Source organism: Ischnura elegans, chromosome 2 (genome assembly GCF_921293095.1).
Source record: "Ischnura elegans chromosome 2, ioIscEleg1.1, whole genome shotgun sequence".
NCBI classification, from domain to species: Eukaryota; Metazoa; Arthropoda; class Insecta; order Odonata; family Coenagrionidae; genus Ischnura; species Ischnura elegans.
Genome location: NC_060247.1, coordinates 49,995,288 through 50,021,452, shown reverse-complemented (window position 1 = coordinate 50,021,452; position 26,165 = coordinate 49,995,288). Strand labels below are relative to the sequence as shown.

Below are 26,165 nucleotides of genomic sequence, written 5' to 3'. Positions count from 1 at the left end.
TTTGATGTTTAATCAGTCAACATTGTTGAGTGAGGTTATCTCTTATCAAAATTCTTTTATTAATTTATATTTTGCAATATTGCAAAGAATCTGCGATGATAGTCGATCTCAGTTTGAGTAAAATTATTTTATCTTGCCCAGTAAAATGTTTTATTGTATTTTTTTCGTTGGATATTTTATGAGATGCTACAGCGTCGAAAATTCCATATTCCTCCTAAAAATCTAATTTTCGAACATCTGATCGTATAAGAAATTTATTATTTACAAATCAGTTTAATTAAACACAATTATGGGGCGACCAAAGACGCGATGCAATTGAATGTACATTTGAACTCCCGCCTTTTACGTTGTCGCTTATTGAATGCTCTATCTGGTTCTATCAGTTCTAAAGGCTCTAAGTAACGTGCTTAATTTTTATTTATAAAAACTTCAGATATTTTTCTAGAATATACGTAATCACATAAGTTGACTGAAATGCTAAAGCAAAATAAAAATTTCTCTATCCGATGTAGATTTAAAATTAACCAACTTTTATTTAACGTCTTCATGTAATGGAAGGTTACACTTCTTTCAGTAGATGTTATATCTGTAATAATTTCAGCATATATCCATCTAATTTTTTCTGAGCACACATGAATATTTATCAATTTAATCACTAATATCTCTTGCAAATTTTATCGCCTACCGGCATCGACGTGTACGCATGTGTGCGCCAGACGTAGGAAGTGCGGTGGCCCAATCAAATTTCACCACGCATTTCAACAGATTCACAACGCGAAGCGCGTAGGTGTATGGGGAAGGGTGGCTTATATTTTCAATGTAATATTGAGTCGTATCGAAACGCAGTACCAAAGTTAGATATTGTTCGAAATGAGGGTAGGAAGCCGTATTGTGTTGGGTAAGATATCTCTTTGAGTTACTTTCTGTTAGCCTTGGTGGCAGAGGAGTTGTGTTTTATCTGTGATTTTTTGTGAACTTATGAATTCTTGTGTCAGTAAGCATCATAATGTTACCCCTAAAAGTATATATTACTCTCGTTTCGTGAGGTTTTATATTTATAATTTTCTGTTTAAGGTCGTTAAGTATTCAACAGGTTTTCTCCTTTAGGTGTCAAGAATTTGTTTACGTAAATTTTAAATATGATTGTTTTCAGCTGTGTTCATCGGATTAGTCACCGGTGCAGCCGCACTTTACCCATCTTCATCTAGTGTTGTAGATTTAACGCCGTCGAATTTCGATAGGCTTGTAATTGACAGTGATGAAGTTTGGGTTGTAGAATTTTTCGCACCATGGTGTGGTCACTGTCAAAAGCTAGTGCCGGACTACACAAAGGCAGCGAATGCATTGAAGGTAAATTGGTTTTAGCATTTATTACTAAATGACACTATTATTAAATTCACAGTGATATTAATTGGGTGAAATTATGAAACGTTTTTACCGGTGCACTTATCCTGAAGTACAATCCGCTTCGAGATATTAAGTTGGACTTATGTGTTAATAATAATATAATTTCTTTAGGGAGTAGTGAAGGTTGGAGCAGTGAATGCTGACGAGCACAATTCCTTAGCAGGAAAATATGGAATTAAAGGATTTCCTACCATCAAAATCTTCGGTGCTGACAAGAAAAAACCTGAAGATTTCAATGGTGCCAGGAGTGTGAATGGAATTGTGGAAGCAGCACTCCAAGCAGCTCGCGCAAAAGTTGAAGCAAGAATTGGAAAATCCGGTGGATCCAGTGGAGGTGGCTCAAAGGTAGTATATATCTCCTAGTGTGTGTATGTTAACATGCTAATTAACGTTACTAGAGTTGGTCGTTGCCTTAACAGTTGATCTATGGCCATTGCTTATTTTATACCTAAACGCTAAAATTCTGACAATAATCGCCTGTATTGATACTGCACACACAGAAATTCACTAGCAGTTGTTTTGGGTAGCCATCATACTATGGGTGCTTTCCAATCACCTTGCGCAGATTAGCTCACATCGCAACAGATTGAAACACATTAGCGCACAAAGAAACAGACGATTGGAACGCATCTGCGCTGATGTGTTTACAAATGGTGGACCGATCGGCGGCAAAAGTTGAATGTTCAAATGACCTGTAGCTATTGAACTGACCTTCGCTACATGATCAATCAAGAAGGATGATAAATGTTCGTCTATATCATTTTGTATTTATATAAGCACTAGTAAGTATTAATTGGAACTATCGCTACTTAATAATTACCTCTCCCGAACCGCTACAGTGCCGGCAGTTATACCAGTTATACTTCATTTCGCATTTCTGGATTGAGATACACATACAATAATAATTAATAATCCATATCACGCAGGTAAAGCCGTAAAAAATGTTAACACTGCATTATAAATCTGCCGATTCTATAGTTATTTTGCGGTACTGAATTACAATTAATGGAATAGAATTAACGCCACATGAACGTTAAAGGAAATTTGGTATATAATACGTCCGCTATCCATGTAAGCTAATGAAATAAATCTGCTTAGAATCTAAGCAATATAACATTTTAGTTTAATAGCTTACATTCTCCATTTCTATTTTTTTTGATAAGGACAATTTCTCTAGAAAATCGACTAGCCTCCTCTTGCTATCGTCCTTTGCTCATGTTATATCAATCATTACGTTTGACGAAGATAATATTATATTTCCCAAATAACGAGATTAATTAAACTTATGTAAGACATATACAGATCAAATTATAGTTTATTATTCTCAAATGATCATCATACTTATCTTTGAGATGGTGGAATTCATTTTCCGTCAGCAATATATTTTCCCGCCATCATTAGTTTTGTCTGCTAGCGCAGACGAACAACGGTGCGGGATGTGTTCCCATCTGTTTAGCGCAGATGACGTCACAGGTGCGATTGGAACACGCTCTGAGCTAAACAGTTTCAAACAGATCAGCGCAGATACGTGATTGGAAAGCACCCTATGTATAGCCTGTTGAAATCAACAACTCCTTTAACCTTAGAAAATAAAGTTTCTCTTCAATGGTCACTTTGAATCAGAATCAGTGGGGTCAGGGATCCTAGCAATCTATGAATCCCAGGATTAGAGATTCAATCAATCCTTGTCATTGCTTAAAATTACCTACTATCTCTCATAAGTATCCATTAGAAGAAACTATTTTATTAGTAAGATGTATGGGATAATCATTCATGTTCAGCATAGAAAAATTTCTGATAGCGACAGTGAAATTTTGATAGTGCTACTTCATGAAGTAAAGGTGCTTGGAAGCTACATTTATCAATTGAAGTACATATTTTATTTCTATTGGTCTGTTTATGATGTGCCATATTTAGCTTTAACATATTTCCCGAAATGTTGATCCGATTCATGTCAGAGACATACCACTTTGCCAGCTTGATAATCATATAAAATTTAATAATAACAATTTTGCATGCGAAATGTGTAAGGATATAATAGAAATGATGTGTAATTGAGTCAACGGATTCCATTGAAAATATTGCATTCAACTGTGTGTGTAATCTTCTCAATGGAATCCACTGACTCACTTCTTATCTTATGGCTCTTATCTTAAAGCTCTTTCCTTCCTTAGTCTTCAGGGAAGATTTAGTTGATGCAAATTAACTCAGTGTCAAAAAATTTTCTATGAGTTTTACTAAGAGTCATTTCATTTCTTCCATCCAGTTTGCTTTGTTGTCAGTAATTGACCCCAAGGGCAAGGAAACACAATGCATATTTATATTCTACGTAACAATAACTTTGGCTAACAATGAGCCAAGCAGTTTTAGAGCAGATAATTTGGCTCTGGACTGACATGCCTTCCTTGAGTAAAATAATTTAAATGTAAAATGAGATGATATTTTCAGTAACATTAGGTGACTGATATTAGTCCATCATGGGCTATATTTGAATGGGTGGAGTCATCACCATCCCACTCAACAAAGAGCTGTTTTAGCAACCTTAGTTCATCATGTTCAGACATTTGATTTAAGCTGGCTCAAAGACTGAAAGACCTGTGAAAAATGCTCCAGGGGTGTAAGAAGAGTGAAAAAAACATTCATCATGCTCTCAAGAAAACTTCTGGTGGAGACTTGATAGCTCATAGAGTCATAGAACATAGAAGAAATTGACCTACCTCATACCTTTGAAGAAAAAGAGAAGCCATTAATGAGAGCAGTACTCCCATTTATTTAATCTCTTTCTGGAAAGATATCCAGAATACTAGGAAATATAAGATTGAGATGATCCTCAAGCCTCCAGTGAAACCGAAGGACTAGCTTATTTGAGTAAAAGACAAACTTGGACTGTATATCCTTAGCGCTTACCAGATCCCAGTAAATGTGGAGGTTGTGGAGAATGGTCAAACCATCCGGACCCAAATTAAAGAATATAAAAGGTGCATAAGAATGGCCTATCCCAAGCAGGGGTGCAGCTAGGGATTAATGCTAGGGGGGTTTTAGGGTAACTAACACTTACGGGTGTGGGGGTATTGCATACCCAACAGGGTAAGCAGGAGTTGAGGGGGCCCCCCTCCAGAAAAAATTTAAGAGTAATGGTTCAAAATGGTGAGTTTTACGGCTTTCTGAGGGATATTTGATAAATCCTAACACTGTTCTATAAGTAATACTGATCCAAATAAGTAAAATGGATTACACTTAAAAATTTCTCTGTTTTATCCCCCAAAACCCCCCCTCGCTGCGCCACTGATCCCAAGAAGTCAGCAGTCACCAAGCACAGCCTCAACCAAGACATCTCATCAACAAACTACACAAAGCTTCTTTTGAGATTCAGTGTCTATTCTAAATGAAAGTAGCGCGGAAATTAAGGAATCTGGATAGTATGGTGGTCTGCTCAATGGCCCGGAAAGCCAAAGGTCTATGGTTGGATGCCTGGTCGAGGGTAATTGTTTTCCACAGCAATTATTGTGAACTCTTCGAAGGACCAGGAAAAGAATCGGAAAATGGCCCTGGCCATGCATACCATAACATTTTGCCTCAGAGGCATTTGAATAGTTGGATGTAGATGTGGCAATTTTCAACCACAATTTCCCAATGGCATAAAAGTCAAGGGTGAAAGAGCTCCTGCTTCAAGCTTTTCGTGGGTGTACTCTACTGTGAAAATGGCTGCTGTATCAGGAGCACTTAGGATAAGGCAGGGGAAGCAGTGATGGGGATGAAAATAATTTTCTCTGTCAATTCAGATTATAGTATATTTCCTTAGAACTGTCAACATCCCTTGTTATTTCTTGTGGTAATGAAATGAAGCTGTACACTTGACAGGGGTGCACTTCAAAGTTAAGTAGTAGCCCATTTAAAACAAAATCTTCTTATAATAAAGTAAATTTTTGGCCCCCTCAGTTTCAGTTTGGCCACAAATTATTTTCATGTGATATTAGTGTGTATTTATATTTTAACTTGCTATTGATATTTTTCACAACCTGTTAAAATGAAATTTATGGTTATCTATTATTTTCAGAGTGGTGATTCCAAGGATGTCGTTGAACTCACCGATTCAAACTTCGACAAAGTTGTTCTTGCTTCTGATGATATGTGGTTGGTGGAGTTCTATGCTCCATGGTGTGGTCACTGCAAGAACCTTGCTCCACACTGGGCCAAGGCTGCTTCAGAACTTAAGGGCAAAGTATGCACTTTTTTCAACCGAATCACCTATATTCATATCTGCTCCTCTTATTCTACTTTCCTGTGTTTTTCTATGCTATAAAGAAGTGTGTGTACATTCCTTTTATGCCCTTTTTTCCCAACTGTTGGTGGCTGGACAGTAGAGAGCTATTAGCCAATCAGAGGCGATGCCCTCACCGCCTCACCATTCCCCTCCCCTCATTTTCCTCCGCCTCATTTTCCCTCCATGTGACCAATCAGCATTGTCAGTCCATGGAATTAAATGTATGTTAGGTAGAACGAATGGCAGTAAACAACAATTTGGCAATTGAAATAGAATAAATTCCCTAAGGCTGTACTCATAACGTAATGTATACGTGTCTCATAAGGCAGGAATTTAATACAGTGGAACCTCGTTAAAGCGAGTACGGGCTATAGCGACACCCCCGCTATAACGAGAGATAGCCGATGCACCGTCAATTGACCCTATAATAAGAGTGTTAAAAAATTCGTTTTCACGAGACCGTTTCGGTATTGGCTCTCGCCATAGCGAGGGTTTCACCGCCGGAAGACTTTCATCAAGACTCCTTAACCTCTGTAACTGCTAGCGATCTGTTAGAAATGAAGTTAATGGAGTGGTCAGTCTCAAATTTATGTGGTAAACTGTCGTTCGATAAATATAATGATTGACGAAACAATGCTTTGCATGATTTTTATTCAATGCGGCGCTTATAAATTGTTTGAATAGTTAGTCGTTATTTGAGTAAGGAAATTTAGTGATGCAAAAAAACATCGCCTTTCGTCTGGATTTATGCTTACGTTTATCGGATAGATGTTTATCTGTCGCCGCACCACTCCTGTTCCTGTATATCTGTTCGCAACAGGTATATTGGCTATTATTTGCTCCACCTTCGGTAAAGCGACAATTCGCTATAGCGAGTGTTTATTAGTGCACCGTGGGGTGTCGTTATATCGAGGTTGCACTGTATTTATTTGAGGTAGACCTTGCTGCAAATTTTATATGAAAAGAAGATATCACTGCAATTGTTCATCATGACATTTTTTCTTTGCACATCAGATAATGTAACCCCTACCCTCTGCATTAATTGTTATTTTCTTATGTGTACCTGATACAATTGCAGGGTTCCCACTCAACTATGAAAACCTTAAAACGGTGAATTAGCCGTGAATTTCGTCTACCGTGAAAAAACCTGGAAATAGCCGTGAATTTCATCATAAAACCTTAAAAATCTCTCAAATTTATAAAAAAAGAACTACAATTGACAGATCAAAAGAAAAAAAGATATTTCAATCATGTTTCAAGGCCGAGCTACATACGGACACTGTCCACACATCTCCAGTCTCATATTCGGAGTGCAATTATTGGTCCTTGTGCCATGATGACATATTGATCTTGAGCCTGTGATTGGAAGACCAGCATACAAAGTTTCATTAACCCCGGTGAAAAGTCAGACAGTTCTTTACTTCCCTACCTCACTGCTCCCTCCATTTTGCCGCCCACATCCTTAAGCTTCACCTAAATTTTGATATCGATAGGTGACGTCATGAGAAATAGCACTTTCATTGCTGTTTGAATTCATGGCACCTGTCGCAGTTCATAAATTTTTAGTTAACGTGCGGGCGGTGATTGTTACATCATTAATATTTCTGCCTGAAATGGCTTATCAACAGACCGTGAATTTGACGATATTTAGACCGTGAAAACCTGGAAAAAAACGTGAATTTTATAATCTAGTTAGAGTGGGAACCCTGAATTGATGCATTTCATAATCCCTTTGAGCTATTAAAATTCTCTCTCTTTCTTGGTGTATGTAAAATTGAAGCATGAGTTACCAATTTTTTTATAAAAAAGGTCTGAAGTATTGTCAATTTTGTAATAAAAATTGTAAAATAATTTAATAAAATATTGAATGAATTCTTGCAGGTTAAATTGGGAGCTTTGGATGCTACGGCTCATCAAAGCAAAGCAATGGAGTACGATGTTAAAGGATATCCAACCATCAAATTCTTCCCAGCCGGTGCTAAGGATAGAAGTTCAGCTGAAGAATATAATGGGGGAAGGACATCTTCTGACATTGTTTCTTGGGCTCTGGACAAGTTTGCTGCAAGTGTACCCCCACCAGAATTGAAAGAGGTAAGAGGCACATATTGCTGTCGTGTCAGAACTAAAATCAATCATCCCAAGTTTGTAGACAGGATGAGGGTTTCAGCAGCCCCCCTTAAACTGCTCCATTTTAATTTTTAAAAATACTATCCTACCAAACTTTGTCCAAGTGAATGAAACATTTATCATCATATGGACATATTTTGGTATCATATCTTTGTCATTTCATGCTCATGAAAGAGGCTTATGTTCCTATTTATTGGTGGCTTTTAGAGAGAGTGCTTCCTCAACAGCTGCAAAAATTCCTCCTTAATGCAGATACTACGATACTTGCCAGAGCACTCATCGCTGATTGGCAGGGTTTCAGATGTTATCTCTATGTTGCCAATTGTGTTTGGCTTGATGATTTAGAACCCTCTCTGTAGTGCTCAAATGTCTTTTCTCATTCAGGAAGACTGAGAATATGCTATGAAGCAGTCCACTCTGAGAGCGCTCATTACCCTTGAGTGGGCCCATTGTAAAAGAAAACAATCAGTGGTACAGTTTTACACTTTTACTTGCTACACCTACAACAACCATTAGAATGGCATACTGTATTGAAACCATTTTTGGATGTGTGGCAATTAAAAATGTGGAAATCGTTCCTGAGATTGTGTTTTTATTATGGACATCATTTGTTTCCACAAAGTCTTTGCAGGCCCCTGCTGGGACACCGGGACGTATCCCGGTGGGCCCTCCGGCCTGGAAATCTTTGGTGCCCTCCTGTTCCAAAACTGGCAAATCTTACAGTCAGAATACCAACAATGAGCGGTTAACTTTATTTCAATGATGTATGATTCAACAGCATAGTTAGCACCATCTTGAGTAAACAAAGCAATAATTTAAATTATTATAATTCAATCTGGATCATTCCGGTAGTCCTCCCCCTTCATAGTGCTGATGCCCTCTGGCCATTGTCGTCCACTGCCCTAATAAGGGGTCCAGCATGGGTGTAAGTCTATGCCAATACACTCTCATATATTTGTTCCCATTAGGCACTGAAAGGAGGAGGATGATGTTTCAACTTGCAGTAGACTTAACCCACTCTCCTTTTGATACAAATTTCTGGCTATGCTCTTGAATCAACTTGTCATTATCTGTGACAGGAATTTTACCTGTGAACGCTGCATTTTGTTTAAGTCCCTTAAATGAATTTTTTAATCTTAAAGAAGGAATCGCTCAGTGTCTGACGTATGGGCCCACTGAACCCTCTATGGAGACATATCTTTTATATTTCTGAACGCTTGTATTCCAGTTACAACTCTGGTATCTCCACTTATACAAAAATTGTGGTGCCTATATACCTATTCTTTCTATGTGGTTTCCATCTGCCCAGTTTTTTTCCCAATAATTTAGCTTGATTTTGCACTTGGGACTTCATAGCTGCATGGCTATTTAATGTGACTTTCACTCATCCCAGCACTATATTGTCGTAGCAATATTTTCATTGTAATAACAAAGCATACTTTATTCTTCTGTTCAGATTATCAGTGAGGCAGTGCTGAAGGAGGCATGCGAGCAACATCCTCTGTGCGTGGTTGTAATACTTCCTCATATCTTGGATTGTCAGTCTGAGTGTCGAAACAAGTATTTGGAAACTCTTCAAAAGCTAGGTGACAAGTATAAGCAGAAAGTGTGGGGGTAAGTTTTTTTTTGCTCTTAATTTGTGCACAATTTTGGTAATCAATTTCCATAAGTCTTATTTATTTTCCTCATACTACATTCCTTTTAAATTTCTGTCCACAGCTTTTAATTAATTCAGCTTTATTTATAAAAGTCATAGTCCTTCTCTATGTCAGATGTAATCACCACAACTGTTTTAGACAATGCATGTAAAAATGATAATACCGTATAAGCGCGTGTAAGAGGCGCACCTTTTTTCCCAGAAATTGCAGCCGAAAATGAGGGTGCGCCTCTTACACAAACTTCTTATCTTCCCCCTCCCCTTCACCGGTCGCAAGTCGAAGGGGAACTGAGTGGCCTTGGTTTTCAGTGTTAGTCAGTCATCTGTAATCCTAGGTCAAAAACAAGCGGCAGGCAGGGGAGTTTCTCCCTTAGCGACGTATTTTTCAAATGCTCCTGTTTGCTTTTCTTGTAAGCATCGCGCCGTCACGTCTGTACCCCAGAGGTGAACATGGAAAAGATCGCGTGCGGGTTTTTCGCTCCGGAGGGCGCGCTAAATTTACTGCCACGAGTGGGCATCCCGCGGCATTTATACTGCATATAGTAATCGCTTATCAAATGTAGAGAAACACGTAGTTTTGAAGGAAATACCTGGTTAATAGTCAATATCTGCCTTGCCCAGTAATTTCCATTACGCTGAGGACCTGATTTTTCGAAAATCATCTTCAGACGCTAATATGAGGATTATTGCTACTGAAAATTATATTGGTGCCAAAACCTGCGCTTTAAAAATTCGAACGAGTGTGTTCATTGTTGGACTAAATTGTGGATGGAAGAAATCAGAAATGCTTATAAGTGAAGAGCGCGGAAGGAGAGGTCCAGGGGAAGGAGTGCGATCCCTCCGTCTTCGAAGCAAGCAACGAAATACGGAGGGGAAGGAGCGCGCTTGCTCCCCTCCGTATTTCACGCTACGAGGCAATGAGCGAAGAAGCACGGGAAGAACACGTCCGATGTTGCATGTGACGTCGTTGCCTTCAAAGCGAAGGGGCGAAGGCGCAGCAATGTGATATACGCAGTTTGCGTTGCCTGAAGTTTCCAGTCCATCTCATCTTGTTTGAATGCGCTTATGCTACGCTTGTTTTTTCTGAAATCGTCCTGTTTGGACTATTTTTAATATTAGTAGCCTTGTTGTAACTATAAATCTTTGTGTCAAACAATTATAGCTTAAAAAATTTAAATTCTGTCAGATATGCGTCGCGTTAGATCTCTTTCTTTTTTTGAACCTCGTGCGTGTCATACAATTATTGAAAGCTATCGAGATATCTTCGGGCTCAGTAGATGACTCACCTAGCATTTGGCCTCCATAAACTGGGAGATCGATCAAGGTCAGTTGGTGAGACGGGGTAGGGATGAAACACGTTTCGATTGTTCCCCTGTAACTTGATGTTTTCCTGTGGGGTCTCGGAAAGGAAAAAAAACAGCAGAGGCATTGGCTGATGGAGGGCCGGGTGTGGTTCCGTTAAATCTACGACGTGGTTATTATCCTACGGCACTGAGATTGCCCCGATTGTTGTCCAAGCTCTTGGGAAGGTTCAAGGTGCCTGTCGTGTTTTGCCTTAAAATTTTCCACGGCTGCAACTCCATTGCAATACTCCTGCGATAGCATTTAAACAAAATTCTTCGTGAATAGGACAAGCATCGTAGAGCAACGGCGTATGCGAAGAGAGGATGGGAACTCTTTCTACTCCCTCTTATGCCGCTCTTACCGCCGCAGTTATCAAAATTTCCTCTTTCAATTAAAATTGAAAGAGGAAAGTTCGATAACTGTCGAAATTCCAGGCGTATGTCTGCAACACCGCGCGATATATTAAAAAAAAATGCCGCAAAATTTTTTTCTTCATAGCTCCGATGCTCAAAATAGGGGTGCGCCTCTTACACGTGTGCGCCTCTTACACAAGCTTATACGGTAATAGTTTTAACAGTTTGATTGATGAATTACTTAATGTTCATTGGTTTTCAAAGAATGGATGTTTTACCTCTGTTGCAACATTTATGTTTATGGGGACATGCGTATTATTCTACACCGTTTAAAGTTCCATTGAGATGCTTATCATCATAAAAATTGTACTAAGAAAATGTGGAAGAAGCCTGAAGTATGGATTGCAAATTTTTGTGACTTTCTTGCAGATGGGTGTGGGCTGAAGCTACAGCTCAGCCTGAGGTAGAAGAAATGCTTGAAATGGGTGGATTTGGCTACCCTGCATTGGCTGTTATGAATGCTAAAAAGATGAAGTATTCGATCCTCCGTGGCTCTTTCAGTTATGATGGCATCAACGAGTTTTTGAGGTATGGATTCAGTCAATAGTCCTTATTTTATTTACTGTGAATAATATTTTACCTTAATTCGCCTTAACCCAAATGGAGTGCTTGCAAGGGTCAGATTCATTGATATATCAGCAAATTATTATCCCTTGAGAGAGTCAGTTGTGAAGTAAAACTTATTTTTTGCACATTCCAAATAATGTAACCCATTAAAGTTACATTTTTCAGAATCATTAAGGATCAAAACATGCTCTGATGTCACCAGCCTTATTTGCAGTATCGTTTGTTTGCTATTTACAAATTGGCAATAACAAAGGCATACCGACTGCATTTTTATTCTTTCAGTATGGTAGGAATTCTCACTCATCTTTATTTGGTATTGTAGGTTCTTTAAACTTCTTTTACAAGTCAAGACACTAAATACCATAACTGACACACAAGGTGAATGTAAACAAAGCTTGGAGTGGCTATAGCAGATGGTGCTGGATATGTTGTCTTACATCCCTGAATAAGGAATGTGGCATCCATTTTTTTCAGTATAAGTTCTGAAATACAACTTTACAACTGTTATTTTTTTAATGAATACAAAGTATATCACTCTGTCAGAGATTCAAGGAATTGGTTTGGTTTGGATGGATGAGGGTAAAGCTCATCCTGGACTTGGCCACAGGCGTGTTAACATCACACATTCAGGATAGGGGTGTCCAAAGGTTTCATTAAGGATTTGAACCCATTACCCTTTGGTCAGCAGTCAAGCGCTCCACCCACTTAGTTACCACACTCCCTACAAAACATATAGGAGTAAAAATTTTAGGGTAGACTCGAATATTCTTTTGCCATTGTTTCCAAAAAGTGTGCATATACCCGTTGCTACCTCCATCTATGGTCTAATCATGTGTTGTTGGGAATTAAAGTTTAAGAGTTTTTATCTTGCACTTTTCAGGGATCTATCTTTTGGTCGTGGTTCAACGGCCCCTGTCAAAGGTGCATCTCTTCCAAAAGTAAGACTGATTGAGCCATGGGATGGTAAGGATGGTGAACTGCCACCCGAAGAAGATATTGACCTCTCTGATGTAGACCTTGATGATGACATATCTAAGGATGAGCTTTGATTGTATGAGACAAGGGTATCTTCCCTATGCATTCGAATAAGTGAAAGTGAAGCGCTCAGGTGTGTTTGCAGGAAAAACTGATGGCCAAGATATTAATTATTAATTGAATGAGATGTGAAACGATTCAAATCTCCTTGTTCCTGAGAGGGTGAATGTGAGTGCTTTTATGTCTGAATGTGACTGCAGTGCATGATTCTTACCATGTCAACAAAAGTTTCTGCCATGAGTAGTCGAGACTGATTATGATGCTACATCACTCTGTGTCATCATATTGAATTGTTTTATCCAAGATCATAATTTAACAGTTGATGTTACGTACTAATTTTTTATGAGCTTGTGATGATATTTTCTAATCTGTTCCTGTGTTATACCATGCTGAAGTGATTGTCAGCTGTAACTCCATTCCAAAGAGGCATTTCGTTGAGTGTTCCCTGTTTTTGTGATGGCACAGTTACTTTATCCCACATGCAAAATTATGTGGATATGTTCTGTATTTTCGTAGGAAATCAATTTTTTATGTAATTTCTGTGTGTATTGGTGGGAATGAATTGCTGTGAAATTTGATGGACTAACAATTTTGTTGTATTTATTTATGAATTTTCCATTTACCTTGTACTATGCAGATGTGTGGTCTCACAATCCCAAGAAGTATTTGCTGCAGTCCTCCATTTCTCCCTAACCTGTGTCAGTTCTTTTAGTGGAGTGGATTCACTGAGTAAGTAATGAGGAAATGGTGAGAAGAGTGGGAGAAAGGAGAACTCTTTTTAAAACCTTAATGAGGAAAAAGGACAAATTAGTTGGCCACACTAATAAACTATGGCCTGATGAAAACAATCAGGAGGCAAAGGAGGACCTGAATGAGTTATAGGAAATGTTATAAAGGATATAAAAGAGAAGAAATATGTCGCTACGAAAAGGCTAGCAGATAGGAGAGAGGAATGGAGAGCTGCATCAAATCAATTTTAGAAATGTTGACCAATGATGACGATGGTTTTTCTTCCTCTTATCCCTCATGACTTCCGTCAGTTACTCTTGGTCTTTGTTGAAGGACTTATTCAATTTTTCCTTCCGATATGTTTCCTGTGTAATTGCTGTTTGATGATATGGCCTAACTACTTGTTTCTACTTTAGTGGTGCTTTAAAGTGGTCTTCAAATTCCTATTTTCTACATAGGTCCTTGTTTATTACCCTGTATATGCATTTGATCTTATGATATCATCCTCTAGTACCAGATCTTGGTGGCTTCTTTTCTGATCAGTTTTTCCTATGGTCTATGATTCGGATCCATAAAGAACCACTGTCAGCACAAACGTTTTCACTTAAGTATTCCTTGTCACCAGTCATATTTTTATCAAGCAATGTAGCAGCTTTCACACCATAAATGCTATCTTAGCTTGAATAAGGACATGATCAGTAGTGACAGGCAATGGAGTCACTTGTTCGTGAAGACTCCTATGGAGACTTGAATTATTTTTCAGTATTCCTATCATATCTGGACATAATCCATTGAGTTCTGAAGAAAATCTGAAAACTTGTATTTTATTTCTCTAAAGTATTTATTTCTTGATTCCTCTAAATTTGGGCCTCAACTATGTACTTTTATTTTACGCTTTGTATTACTTCTGGAATTGAACAGCTGTAGTTGAACCAAGCTACCAACTACATTGAGGCAGCAGAGAGCCCAGTTGCAGCGTCATTTATGCTGATACTTTGTGCTTTTAATAAGTGTTATAAAATGTCCACTGCTTGTTGATGAGTGTGGAGCAATCCTTTTCTTCATAATGTTTGCAATGGAGTATTTGGACTTGCGAGGAATAATATTGAAAAGGTATGGATTTGCTAGATTAAATCATTTTGATTATATGAATTTTGGCTAATATAAATAATTATATTTTTTGTTTTTAGATTTTTGCACCAATTAGATGCACTAGTATAATCCATTTATGGGTATAATTTGTGTGGAACTATCTTTAAATGCTCATTCCTCACAGCGGTGCTCCTAAAAATGGTTTACACTAGCCTCAATTAAAGCTCATTTCCCCTTGATATTAAAATTGCTCTACCATTGGTACTGCACATGTAGGCTTTGCGAAACCAATTTAGTTGTGGTGGTGGACAGCAAATCTAGTATTTACTTGATTTGAGAGTCATCTACTGTAATATTCATGGACTGATTCAGCGAAGAGGTTTATGGGATTTACACCTTGTGTGTCCATCTGTGTAGGAGGCTTCTCATTGATCCATCTTCTGCGGTGATTTTCTTTTCATCCTGGGTTGATTTGAGGACTCTCTTCCATGATTTGAATGTCTGGTATGTCTTCCAAGTTACAGTTGTTTGTTGCCTTCCTAATCTCTATCACTTCCCCGATGATAAGTGTATTTATTTTCCTTGACAATTAGAAAATAAAATCAATGAAGAAGACGGACAAATGGGAAGACGCCTGCCCCCAATGATGCGTACAAAAAGACAATCAATACCACCACTTTGCTCTTCAGTGACCTTAAGAAGCCAGCTGCAATACTGGCGAAACTGTCGTCTACACAGACGGACACGAGGGGTGTAAATCCTGTAAACCTCTCCACTGAATCTTCGCCACACTACGAAAGCTTACATAAGGAATTCATGGACTGAACTTGCATGGGGAAAGAGTGGCACCTTTTCCAGAACATCATCCCTAAACTAGGCAATTCAAGGAAATGAACTGTTTGTGGTAATTTTTTAACTGCATCACGGCATATTTTATTTGCTTAATTGTTTAGTAATAAGTGTTATCCCACCGCCTTCTTCTCCTTAAATTCTCTATGAGGGTTATTATGAAAATGATCACACTCAGAGAGCTGTTGGATCTTCAAATAAATTGTTCAATGAGTCATTCACTGCTCGAGGCAACAATGATTACACAACAGAAATGAACCATTCCCATGGAAGTGATCATTACTGGTGAGCCGAAAGTGGTCACTTATTTGAACTGGCCATGGTAGAAGCGTTGTTTCATACCTCAGCCAATGCTTGCTCGCTCTGATTCTCCACCAGCTAACCCCACTTGTGCAATCGAAGCCATGTACAAATTCTAGGCTCCTCTCTGCTGGGGTGCTCATTACTTTTATATCTTATTCTAGGTTGACTTCCCCTTCCTGCATTTGAACTGTGCAAATAATTATTTGCCCTCATCCCCTTTTGCCTATTAATAATTTGAAGTACCACCTTTTGCTGGATGGGATACAGTGATGTCATTGGCAAAATTAGCAGTGCCAGAACACACTTTCCATAACTTTCTTTAGAAGTGAAATATTGCTCTGTTTTTTTTATACAAGTCATTAGTTACACTTTATTACTAATTTTTTTGTTTCAGTTATGAATGTATAAATTAGAAATTTTGACGCAACAAAATTGATAAAAGTGTTATTTGACTGTTATGTCTTTAGTTAACCAGTGCCGGTACGGCATTCCGGTGCCATGACACCTCTGATGTGATATGTATTAGGCTAATAATCCTGCTGTCTCCACACACCTCACCTTTGTTCTTTTTTTGTCGTGAAATTACAACTGCCTTCACAAAATCCTCCTACCAAGATCCCTCCAGCTCAATCCTTCAGACTAGTGCCAAAAGCCTTTTCCTTGCAACCTTTCCTAAATTTCTCAAAGACACTGCCGACGCCCACCTTTTTTCTTGTCTTCATACTTCAAAGGGCTGTATTTCAATTTCTAAAATTCCCAGTCTTAGATTTTTCTTATCAACCTCACTTTCCTCCTGTATGTTTAATATCTCTAGCCTGCTTCTGCTGTTATACAGATCCTATAAATATTTCTTCCACTGATTCTGAACTGCTTCTTATTCTGCTTACATCCTTTCATTACTTGTATGGTACGATGCATTTTCTCAAGCATGCTTTATGTGTTTGCCACTTGAAGCTCATTACTCTTTGTGACTTTGAAATTAATAATGAACTTAATAATTGACAGTGAGTATGAAAACATTGATGTATCAAAGAGAAATAATTCATGAATTACATCGATATATTTCAAGATTTAGCCTTAATTTTTTATTTTGATCGTAGCCTCTCCTCTTTTGCCGCCAGATATTGATTTCACCTTTGCGTAGTCTTCCTTCTCCTGAAACTTTTTCATTTAATCACCTTGACTTTTCCATCAAGCCTAATTCCAACCTTAATCTCTTGTTTATTGCCTTCTTGAAGTCCTTCTGTCCTCATCCATTTCTTCTGTTGGTGAGTGGTGAGCTGCCCCAGTGCCATTGGTTACTCTTGTGGGCCAAAGCAAAGGGAGTTTTCTGTGCATAAACCCCCGCCGAAATCATGGTAAATCTAAGCGTCCTGGTAGAGCACCTGGCCATCTACCAGGAGGCTCTGGGTTCAAGTCTCAGGCATGCCACATTTTTACCCACTGATTTCTGGCTTTTTTCCATCTACCACAGCACCGTTGTCCTCGTACTTTTTCCATTATATGTTCCTATCCCTTTCTTTCCTTACCTATGAATTTATTTGTATATATTTATTGAATACATTTGTACAAATAATCAAAAATCTTCAAAACAGCACCCTCTTTTATCAATACACTTCTGGAGGTGTTGCTTCCATGCCTGGAAGGCCTTGAACGGAATGTCCTTTTGAGCCAAGGCAATATACACTTGGATGGTTCCAATCGTGTCCCAATGTTTTGCTTTCATGGCTTCTTTTAACCAAGGAAACAAAAAAGTCAGCAGCAGTCAGATCAAGACTGTTGATAGACTGGGGAACCAATAGGGTGTGGGCCCTGGCCAGGATGTCGTTGACAATGAAGATGGTGTGACTCAACACATTGTCGTGATGAACTTCTTGCAAAATTGATGCCTCTTCGGCAGCTTACGGCCCTCCTTTCCATTCTTTCCAGGTAGAAAGTTGAGTTAACTGTGGTCCTGGAAGTTACGAATTAATGGTGGACAGTACCTCTGATGTCAAAGAAGACAATTAGCATGGTTCTGATACTGGTTTGATCCATAGATTTGAGGTTGATGGTTGTCTACTGCAAGGCTTATTGGTGATCTCTTCTCGGCCTTCCATGAACGACTTGTGCCATCAGAAAACTTGCAATTTGGTAAAGCATTCCCTCCCAAAGACCTGCTTAAATAATGGAAAAGTTTCGGTGGCGGATTTCCCAAGTTTAATGCAAAATTTGATGGCATACTGTTGCTCCACAGAACGACTCATCATGCTGTGTTACATGTACCCAAAAATGGGTCCACAGGAATGCAGGTCCTGACTCTTCAGCAGCTCACTGCCGAATCAGACCTGGTGGGTTTTGAATCTAACATCTCCCACCACCTAGCCTAGTAGGTTAGAACTCACTGCGGCAAACCATCGTGTTAGGACAAATTAGGTCGCATTACTTATGGAATGCACCATGTATGTTCTCCCAATTTCCTCTGTCCTGCATTTTTCTTATTTCCTCCCATGATATACTGTTCCTCTATCCTCCTACTTTCTGTACTTGCACTCCTCTTCCTCTTCAATTATTCCAGCCTTCAGCCCTTTCCATGCTTCGTTCACATTCCACTTATCTCCTATACCTCACATGTTGTTCTTCACTAGTTCCTGACATTCCCTTATATTACTCCTCTTCTGAGCTTCTGCCTTTTCTTGCCCCATCTGATTTTTCTTTTCTTGGGTTACAACTCACCAGGATTAGGTTGTGGTCTGAAACTGTATCCACCCCGGGGAAGCTGCTCAATTTTTTCACTCTTTTCTCATCCCCCTGTCTTGTCATGAAGTAATCTACTTGTACCTCCCTGAAACTCCATGACATTTCCAACTGCCTTTGGCCATAATTATGTTTGAGAATTCTTTTCTCTCCCCCCGTCATACTTCATTCCTAATATGAATTCCCCTATTTCATTTCCATCCCTCACTTCCTCAACAGAAGCATTCCAGTCTCTTTCACAGTCACTTTTTTCTACTTCAGATTTCCCAAATTATTTCCTAATGTTCTTATTGTACCCCACTTACTTCCTCTTCACTTCCTTTGATAGTCAATATGCACATTGGAATTTATTCCTGTAAAGGCTGGCGACATCTAGAATGAGCTATATATAAGAGGATAATACACCCATTGTAGAGAGTCACTTATTTCTTTGCTAATTACAATTAGTAATTGGTAATAATAGATAGAATAAATGCTATAAACCAACATAATAAGGTTGGTGAGGAATGCCTCAATTTCCACCACCAGATTCTTGACACTCACTTGTTGAATGCCTACTTTTCCCTTACCCAGCTTCTCATTAAGGTAATGCCAAAGCAACCTCAAGTGACTTCCCTGTCCAACACTAAATTATATCCTATACTCTGTAACCTTCCACCACACACAATCTCAACATATCTCTCCTCCTTAGATATTTTGAGTTTACCTGCCCTTTCATTGTTCTAATATCCCATGTCTCTACATGTATTGCTGCCTCCTCCATCCTAATCTTTCGTACTCATTCAATTAGTTTCCGAGACTAAATTGACTGTACTCCATATTTTGAGAGAAGAAACATCAAGATTTTTCAAGTGTTTACATGCAACTCCATCTCATAGACTACTTTCATTTGGATCCACCACTTGATCTACCAGGCATGGTTGACCCTGTGCCGATATATTTTAACCCTTTCGCTGCTACAAGCGGGAATACCCGCAAAAAACATTATGGTTATTGCCTGCGACATGCGGGGATATTCCACGACTTTCAAAAAACTTTTCCTTTCAACACGACATGCGGGTAAATATCTACGTTTTCGAAAAACCCTCCCTTCGGTCGTAGGTGCTGTCATCTGCTCGAAATTCTAGCGGAACTACGTCCATTCGTGCGGCGACATTCAGCGACGTCAAATGAATGATTCAATTCATTTTTTTCTGGATAATAGGCAAAATAATGGAACCGATGAAAAATCTATTGAAGCAGCAAAAGGGTTAAATTACCCCTGCCAGTGCAGCTCTAAGGGTCACTGGGACATGCAAGCATTTCCACTGCATCAAGATTATAGCTCAACGAGGAGTTTATATTTTAATGGGTCACAGTGCATGTAACAGCCACAATAGTGGCATAATGATTGAATGATTGCATTAAAATAAGAGAACATGATATAATGGATGCATGATTATAGAAATTTTCAAGTAAAAAAGAATAAGATATTTCTTTAAAGAATTTATTTTGAGGTTAACTCAAGGCACTAACAACAGTCTGTCATGACAAAATGTGCTTACAAAAATTCGTTTTGAAATATATTATTAGCAAAGAGAAAAGAGTTCCCCACAATACTAAAATGGTAGAAAATTAAGTACAAATCCATAAGATGTTGACACTTAAGAGAGCACTTTGGTGAGATAATTGACACTTTTTCGTAAATATATGTGGCTGTATTAGATACTATTTTTTTAAGTTATTAGAATGTTTCTTTTACATAGTGAACACTTCCTGGTACTCCATGAGAATAAAAGTTAAGGGACAAAGTAAAACATATAGATTCTGGAAGAGAATAACAAGAATATAGAAAACCAAGCCTTACATCCAAACCTCAAGTAGGTATTACAAAAATCAGAATAGAAATGTTTGAAGATACTATGGCTTACTCAGGTCTGACATTACCTGCGTTTTATGAAATGAAAACCTTATTTTCTGATCGATATTGCCTTAGTTACTTTCAAGAGGCTATTTTCACTGAGTCAGCTCAACATCATATACCCCTCACTTAATGAATAGTAATTAAATGCTGTGTTACTACAAAAATACTGCCATAAAAATTTCATAGTAAAACTAATCTTTAACATAAAATTAAGGAATAATACAATAGCTTAAGTAACTAAAAATCACAAATCTTACATTGCATGGTAAAAATCACAACACCTCTAAAAACACACGGGGTACCAATACTGAGATTATTTAAAATTAACTCGCTTTGTTTCATTCTTAATGCAAAGAAATACTTGAATATGCTCAATCGAAGAGACCTTATTTATGATAAAAAGAGGACTAGTACTGCAAAACTCATATTGTTGCAATATAACCATAAATGTAACCACTCTAATTGGTGATAATGGAAGATATCTTTTGAGCAATATCATTTTACATTACCTGACATGGAATTGCTCCCATTTTCATTTGCAAAAAGTGGTTTTGAGAAAGCCATAGTTCACAACAACCTCATACAAAACCACTCAATCAAATTCAAACCTTATAATGTTGCATCTTGTGATCACAGTTAACAATGTATTGAATTTTCATGGAAAATGTTAAATATCACTTGGAATTTGCACTTTTGCAACACCCAGCCAAATAATGACAAGACAAGTAACAATATATGTTCTCGCACAGATAATTTCAATGCAGTTATGTAAAAGTAAAAATAACTTTTTCTAAATCTAAGATAACTTCCACATTTAACAACTATGTAATTAATTTCATGCTGAAAAAATCGACAGCATGAATGATTCTACACCTCAAGTTCAAGTCATATAAAAACAATGCATATGAGATTCAGTCTCTGCATACAAAATGTAATATCATTCAAATACGACACTCAGGAATGTTTCATATCAAATAAGTATACGACGGCTCACTAGTAAAATGGTTTCGGCATTGGTTTATGTACCCCATCCTGTCTCCTGCCCATTGAAGCATGAAAGCATTTAATCCACTGCCTTTATCTGGCTTTGCATATGTTAAAAGATAATTCTTCACATATGTAACTGTATTAATAATTAATAGGCTGTAAAGAAATACCCTTCTTCTTCTACATTGCCTAACAACCAAGAATTCACAAATATTAATGCATTACCTATTGGCCCAAGCACTACTTATTTTCACATAAGTAGCAATAACAAAGGATTGATTTTAGAACACTATCTTTCAAAATTAATAGAAATGGCTGGTTTCAAGAAATCATTAGAAAATAACACTACTACTGAGAAGCCAAGCAAATGAAGTTTTAAAAAATCATTCCACATCTTTCAAAAATAGATGAATGTAGTTTTACATTCAAGATGTTTCTTGAGGTAAAGAAAATATAATCTCATTGAGTCCTTTGAAAATTAACTGATGCTAACATTCAAAATTGTCATTCCTTTCTTTCTTGCAAAATATAGGGTAAAATCTTGCACAGTAGTACACTCCTGTTCCACAAAATATAACAGCCAGAATAATGCCCACTATGCCCCATGCTGTCAATCCATGGCCACCTTTTCGCCCATTAGGAGCTGGAATAACAGAAGAAAAAAAACATTAAGGGACTAGTTTCAACATGAAAAATATAAATAGCACAACTGTTAAGTACACCAATGTCCCTTTCATGCCAGCAAATTTGGAGTGCAATGCTGGAAGACTGTCAATTCAGTTTTCAGGAGGTTATTTAGATTTCAGATTTAAAATTACTTATAGTATTTAATTTCAATTTAAAAATCTAGATTTTCCCCCAATACTGAAGTTTGAGGCTTAAAGCCAAGAATTATGGGGATTGAATGTTGTTACTACTTAGGAAAGAATAACAATTTAAGGGTTATTATTAAAAGTTAGGTTGATAAATGAGCTTATGGGTGTTTTCACACATCCAAATCAGACTCGTATAGCAGTGCGTGAAAAGGTTTACTTATTATTATGGACAGTTTTCAAATATATGTGAACACTGGAGAATCCCAAAAACAACTCTAATACATATGCAGATGAATAACCTAATTAGTGGACAGAAGCTCACTTTTTATTGTAGATTTTTGTGTAGAATAAGGATGATGTCCTCCATGTGACATTCCATACAAGTATCCATTTTTATAATATCGTGGATACATTCCATATCCCCGTGGAGCAGATTGACTGGATCTTCCTCCAACTCCACTCTCTATCTCTGCTGTACATGCTATAACTAAAAACAACACACCAATAACAATCATGGTTGAAAAATAACATTGTGCTAATTTAAAAACTAATGATTCACAATCAATTTCACCATATTGCCTGTAGCAAGTGTGTACTCAGGATCAAAACTAGGGGGGAGGGGGGCAAGCCATGGTGTTCAAGCTGTAGGTAAGACTAAGCATTGAAAAGGTGAATGAAATCAACATTTTAAGGAAAATGTAACAGCTCTTCATTAGTTTTTAAATTTATTTGCCTGAAAAAATATTATTTTCCTTAAAGACACTCGTGATTTTTGCTTCTGGAGGGGCAACTGCCCCCACTGGGTATGCCTATGGCCTGTAGGCTTGACAATGTTACTAGTACGTCAACTTAAGCTATACGTCCATAGATATTTGTGACAGTATCCATATGACAATACCTCTCCTAGAAAAACTTTTTGATGCCCTCAGATGAATTATAATTCAGATTAAAACTGCGGTCTTTTCCCAGTATGGAACAAAATTTACCTATCATTTTTATACCAGATATTTCCTGCCATATTTTATCTACCAGACTAAATCTGAATTTCCCACCATCTCTACCACTATAACCTTATCCAGTGGCGCTGACTCCATGGGGCCAGAGGGGGCCCAAGCCCCCTCAAAAATTCGTTATGGGTGTGTGAAAAAAATGTGTCAGGCTTGTTGATTTTCCCCGGAGTGGCCAAATATCGAGATTTGAGTTATCAGGGTTCTAATATTGATCATATGACTCTTCTAAAATACTTAAAAAACTTAAAACACATTTCCCAGGGCAAGATCCCCGTTTTTGGGCCCCCCCAATATCTTTTGTAAGTCGGCATCCCTGACCTTATCCTAAGTTTGTTCTACTGCATGGCTATCATCACATGGCAACTTAGGGCCAATACCACAACAGTTTTGTATGAGGAATTCCATATAATTATCATATTTAAGTCTGTCTTTGAACAATTTACTCTAGATCTGCATACAAGGCTTTAGAATGAAAATTTGTTTTGTGAAAAAAGCAATACAAATGTATGGGCATACTTGGGAATGCAAGTGAAAATTCAATACTGGGACACTATCAGGTATCTCAAACCTAGATCACACGATCATTTTTTTTATCTTTCTGAAGTAGAGTAACATCTACATAGAGGCTTTAAGTTCATGAAAACAAGAGCTGAATGATTCTCTGAATCACAGTTATTTTCACTATTTTTTGGTCCATCATATTTGTCATCCCTTCAACCTTTATTGTTCAAATTCTACTGAACATCTGCCTGTGAGAGAACACTAAAGTGTATTTAGAGATCTTCAGGTACTGAATTTTCCAAATGGCATTTTCAGAGGCAGAAAATGCAACATGATCAGTGAAAGAAAAAAATGTGTTGAAGCTTTATCTTTGTGAAATCCCTCTGTAACCATTTTCAACCCATTACATAGCAAGGTAAGCATACATGCACATATGCATACATTACTTTGAATAATGAATCAAAAGCTTCACTATTTTTTATCTTCAAGGATATTTCAAGATTTCTCATTCACTCTTGATTGGCTTTATAGACTGTAACAAAAATAAATGTTTGCATTTTCAGCTTTGCATATCTATATAATAAAAGTGGAGTGTTGAGAATTTTTCATGCAAAAATACTAGGACCAATAACAGCGATAAATTTTTGGGTGTTTTTCATTCTGCTGAAGTAGTTAGCTCCCTTTAAGTTTTAGATGTTACCAAGAACATTTATACCAATTTTAAGTTTATATATATATCATAACCCACATGAATTGCCTTAAAGAAACTAGGTAAATGGCACTACTTGAGGGAAACAAAGATTTTCAAGGGACAAAGAGCCAGTAAAAATTGCCTGCAGGTAATAATTTATGAAATTATGACAGAATTCCTACTCAAATTACCTATTTGCTTGCATGTTGCAAGATGAATTTTAACAAACTAATATTATAGATGTGGAGCTGCAATCACCTCTGTATCAGTTTCCAACCCACTAAGAGATTGCTCATGCCCTCAAGAACACCAAGGTAAGTTAACTAAAATAACTTCAGCACTAGAAAAAATTGAAACCTTCAAAACAGGAATATATATCAAGATTAGGTCATTGTGCATTTTTGTAATTGGGTGGTTTTCCCGTCAATAAACTATTATTATTATTATTATAACTTAGAACGGAACGATGACCAAAGCTCACAAAGAGAAATTACTGGGCCTTGCGTGATTGTATCGAAGAAGCGATTAAATTTAGTAGAGCGAGGTATTACCTAAACGGCAACTATATCATTAGCTCATCGTTACGGGCAGCACAAGTTACGGTCGTTCAGGCGTTGGGATTTAAACCCAATTCACAGCCCGAGATATGAGAAGATGAAAGAAATGACGCTTCAAATTCGATATTAGGTGAAATTTTTCAATTAACACTGCACTAATATCACTTTCCCTTACAAATACCAATGATGAGACTCCAACGGAAATAAAAGTGCATTACAATAAAAATGGATGCACACATTTTCACCAAGCCGTACACTTGTTGATTCATTAACATAATTAATTCCAAAAAGATAAACAGAAATAAGTACTCACTCAGCAAAAGAACAATTAATTGAGGACATAATTTGTCCATCGCTGGTTGCTTCCGAGTCGCCCGCAACGTTGAGTGTAGTGAGTGGTAGTGAATACAAATCGCACAGATTGGAATTTAAGGCTCGTCCACAGGGCTTCTCCGAATCATCGCGTCACCTGCGTTGCATGTAGGTGTCTCATCGGGGGTCACGTAATCACGTATTTTTTAGGGGTCATGGATCTTTACTACTTGACATGAAAGAATATTTGTTCACACGACTGTGTGAAGTGAACACACTTGATAGTAAACAAATGGACATTTAATTCATATTGAATTGGAATTTTTTACCACCAAGCGTTGATGGAATAACTTCGTTATTAATCAAAGCATTCGAGCATTAAATTAAAATTAATGCAATAAAGTAATGGGTCATGTATTTTCACTTCATTTTGGATGTTAATAACAGACAGCAACTTGTGAAATGAAGCTGAGTAAACTGTAAACCAATGTTAACGTTAACTTAAGTACAGGGATGGCATTGTACCACTATTAAAGATTATAATCTAGATTCATATTATATGATTTCAATTAGCACGTATAGATCGATGGTTAAACCTTTGATACTGAAGTTATTTATGAATGCGATAAAGAAACAAGATTTACCACGTTTACCACATAATAAGGGTTCTTACATGATTCATTTAGAGAAAGGTAGGTAATTCAAGGGAAGAAGGTTGGATTAGCGAAATTGCTGTGCTCCTTTCATTTTATCAGCAATATTTACAATTGAAATAAAACAAAGACGCTTCAAACCATTACGCATGGACAACATTTGCGATGGTTCGCGGCTCCCAGTCGCTGATAGCAACGAAATTAACCGGAAGT

The 26,165-nt window shown here is 37.6% G+C and overlaps 1 protein-coding gene and 1 long non-coding RNA gene across 3 annotated transcripts; one reads left to right on the top strand and one right to left on the bottom strand.

Annotated features, from left to right (window-relative positions):
• The first annotated feature begins 773 nt into the window (after positions 1–773).
• Positions 774–13,403, top strand: LOC124153720 (protein disulfide-isomerase A6 homolog). Its single transcript, XM_046527051.1, has 8 exons — positions 774–898; positions 1,154–1,350; positions 1,519–1,752; positions 5,465–5,629; positions 7,553–7,762; positions 9,255–9,412; positions 11,582–11,740; positions 12,660–13,403. The coding sequence occupies exons 1-8, from the start codon at positions 871–873 to the stop codon at positions 12,826–12,828; spliced, it is 1,320 nt and encodes a 439-aa protein (XP_046383007.1). The 5' UTR covers positions 774–870; the 3' UTR covers positions 12,829–13,403.
• A 6,592-nt stretch (positions 13,404–19,995) lies between these two features.
• On the bottom strand, positions 19,996–26,056 carry LOC124153716. 2 transcript variants are annotated; one of them, XR_006863739.1, is made up of 4 exons: positions 25,973–26,056; positions 25,301–25,456; positions 22,551–22,715; positions 19,996–22,056 (listed from the first exon to the last, which is right to left on the bottom strand). It is a non-coding gene; the product is annotated as an uncharacterized LOC124153716 (long non-coding RNA). The 2 variants fall into 2 exon arrangements; XR_006863738.1 differs by having other exon boundaries at positions 25,301–25,525; positions 25,973–25,987.
• Between the last annotated feature and the right edge of the window lie 109 nt (positions 26,057–26,165).

Bases quoted from the DNA above. Each gene is read 5' to 3' on its own strand.
- LOC124153720 (XM_046527051.1), top strand. From the start codon at position 871: ATGAGGGTAGGAAGCCGTATTGTGTTGG. The intron at 1,753-5,464 runs GTAGTATATATC...TATTATTTTCAG, and splicing joins CCAGTGGAGGTGGCTCAAAG to AGTGGTGATTCCAAGGATGT. The intron at 11,741-12,659 runs GTATGGATTCAG...TGCACTTTTCAG, and splicing joins GGCATCAACGAGTTTTTGAG to GGATCTATCTTTTGGTCGTG.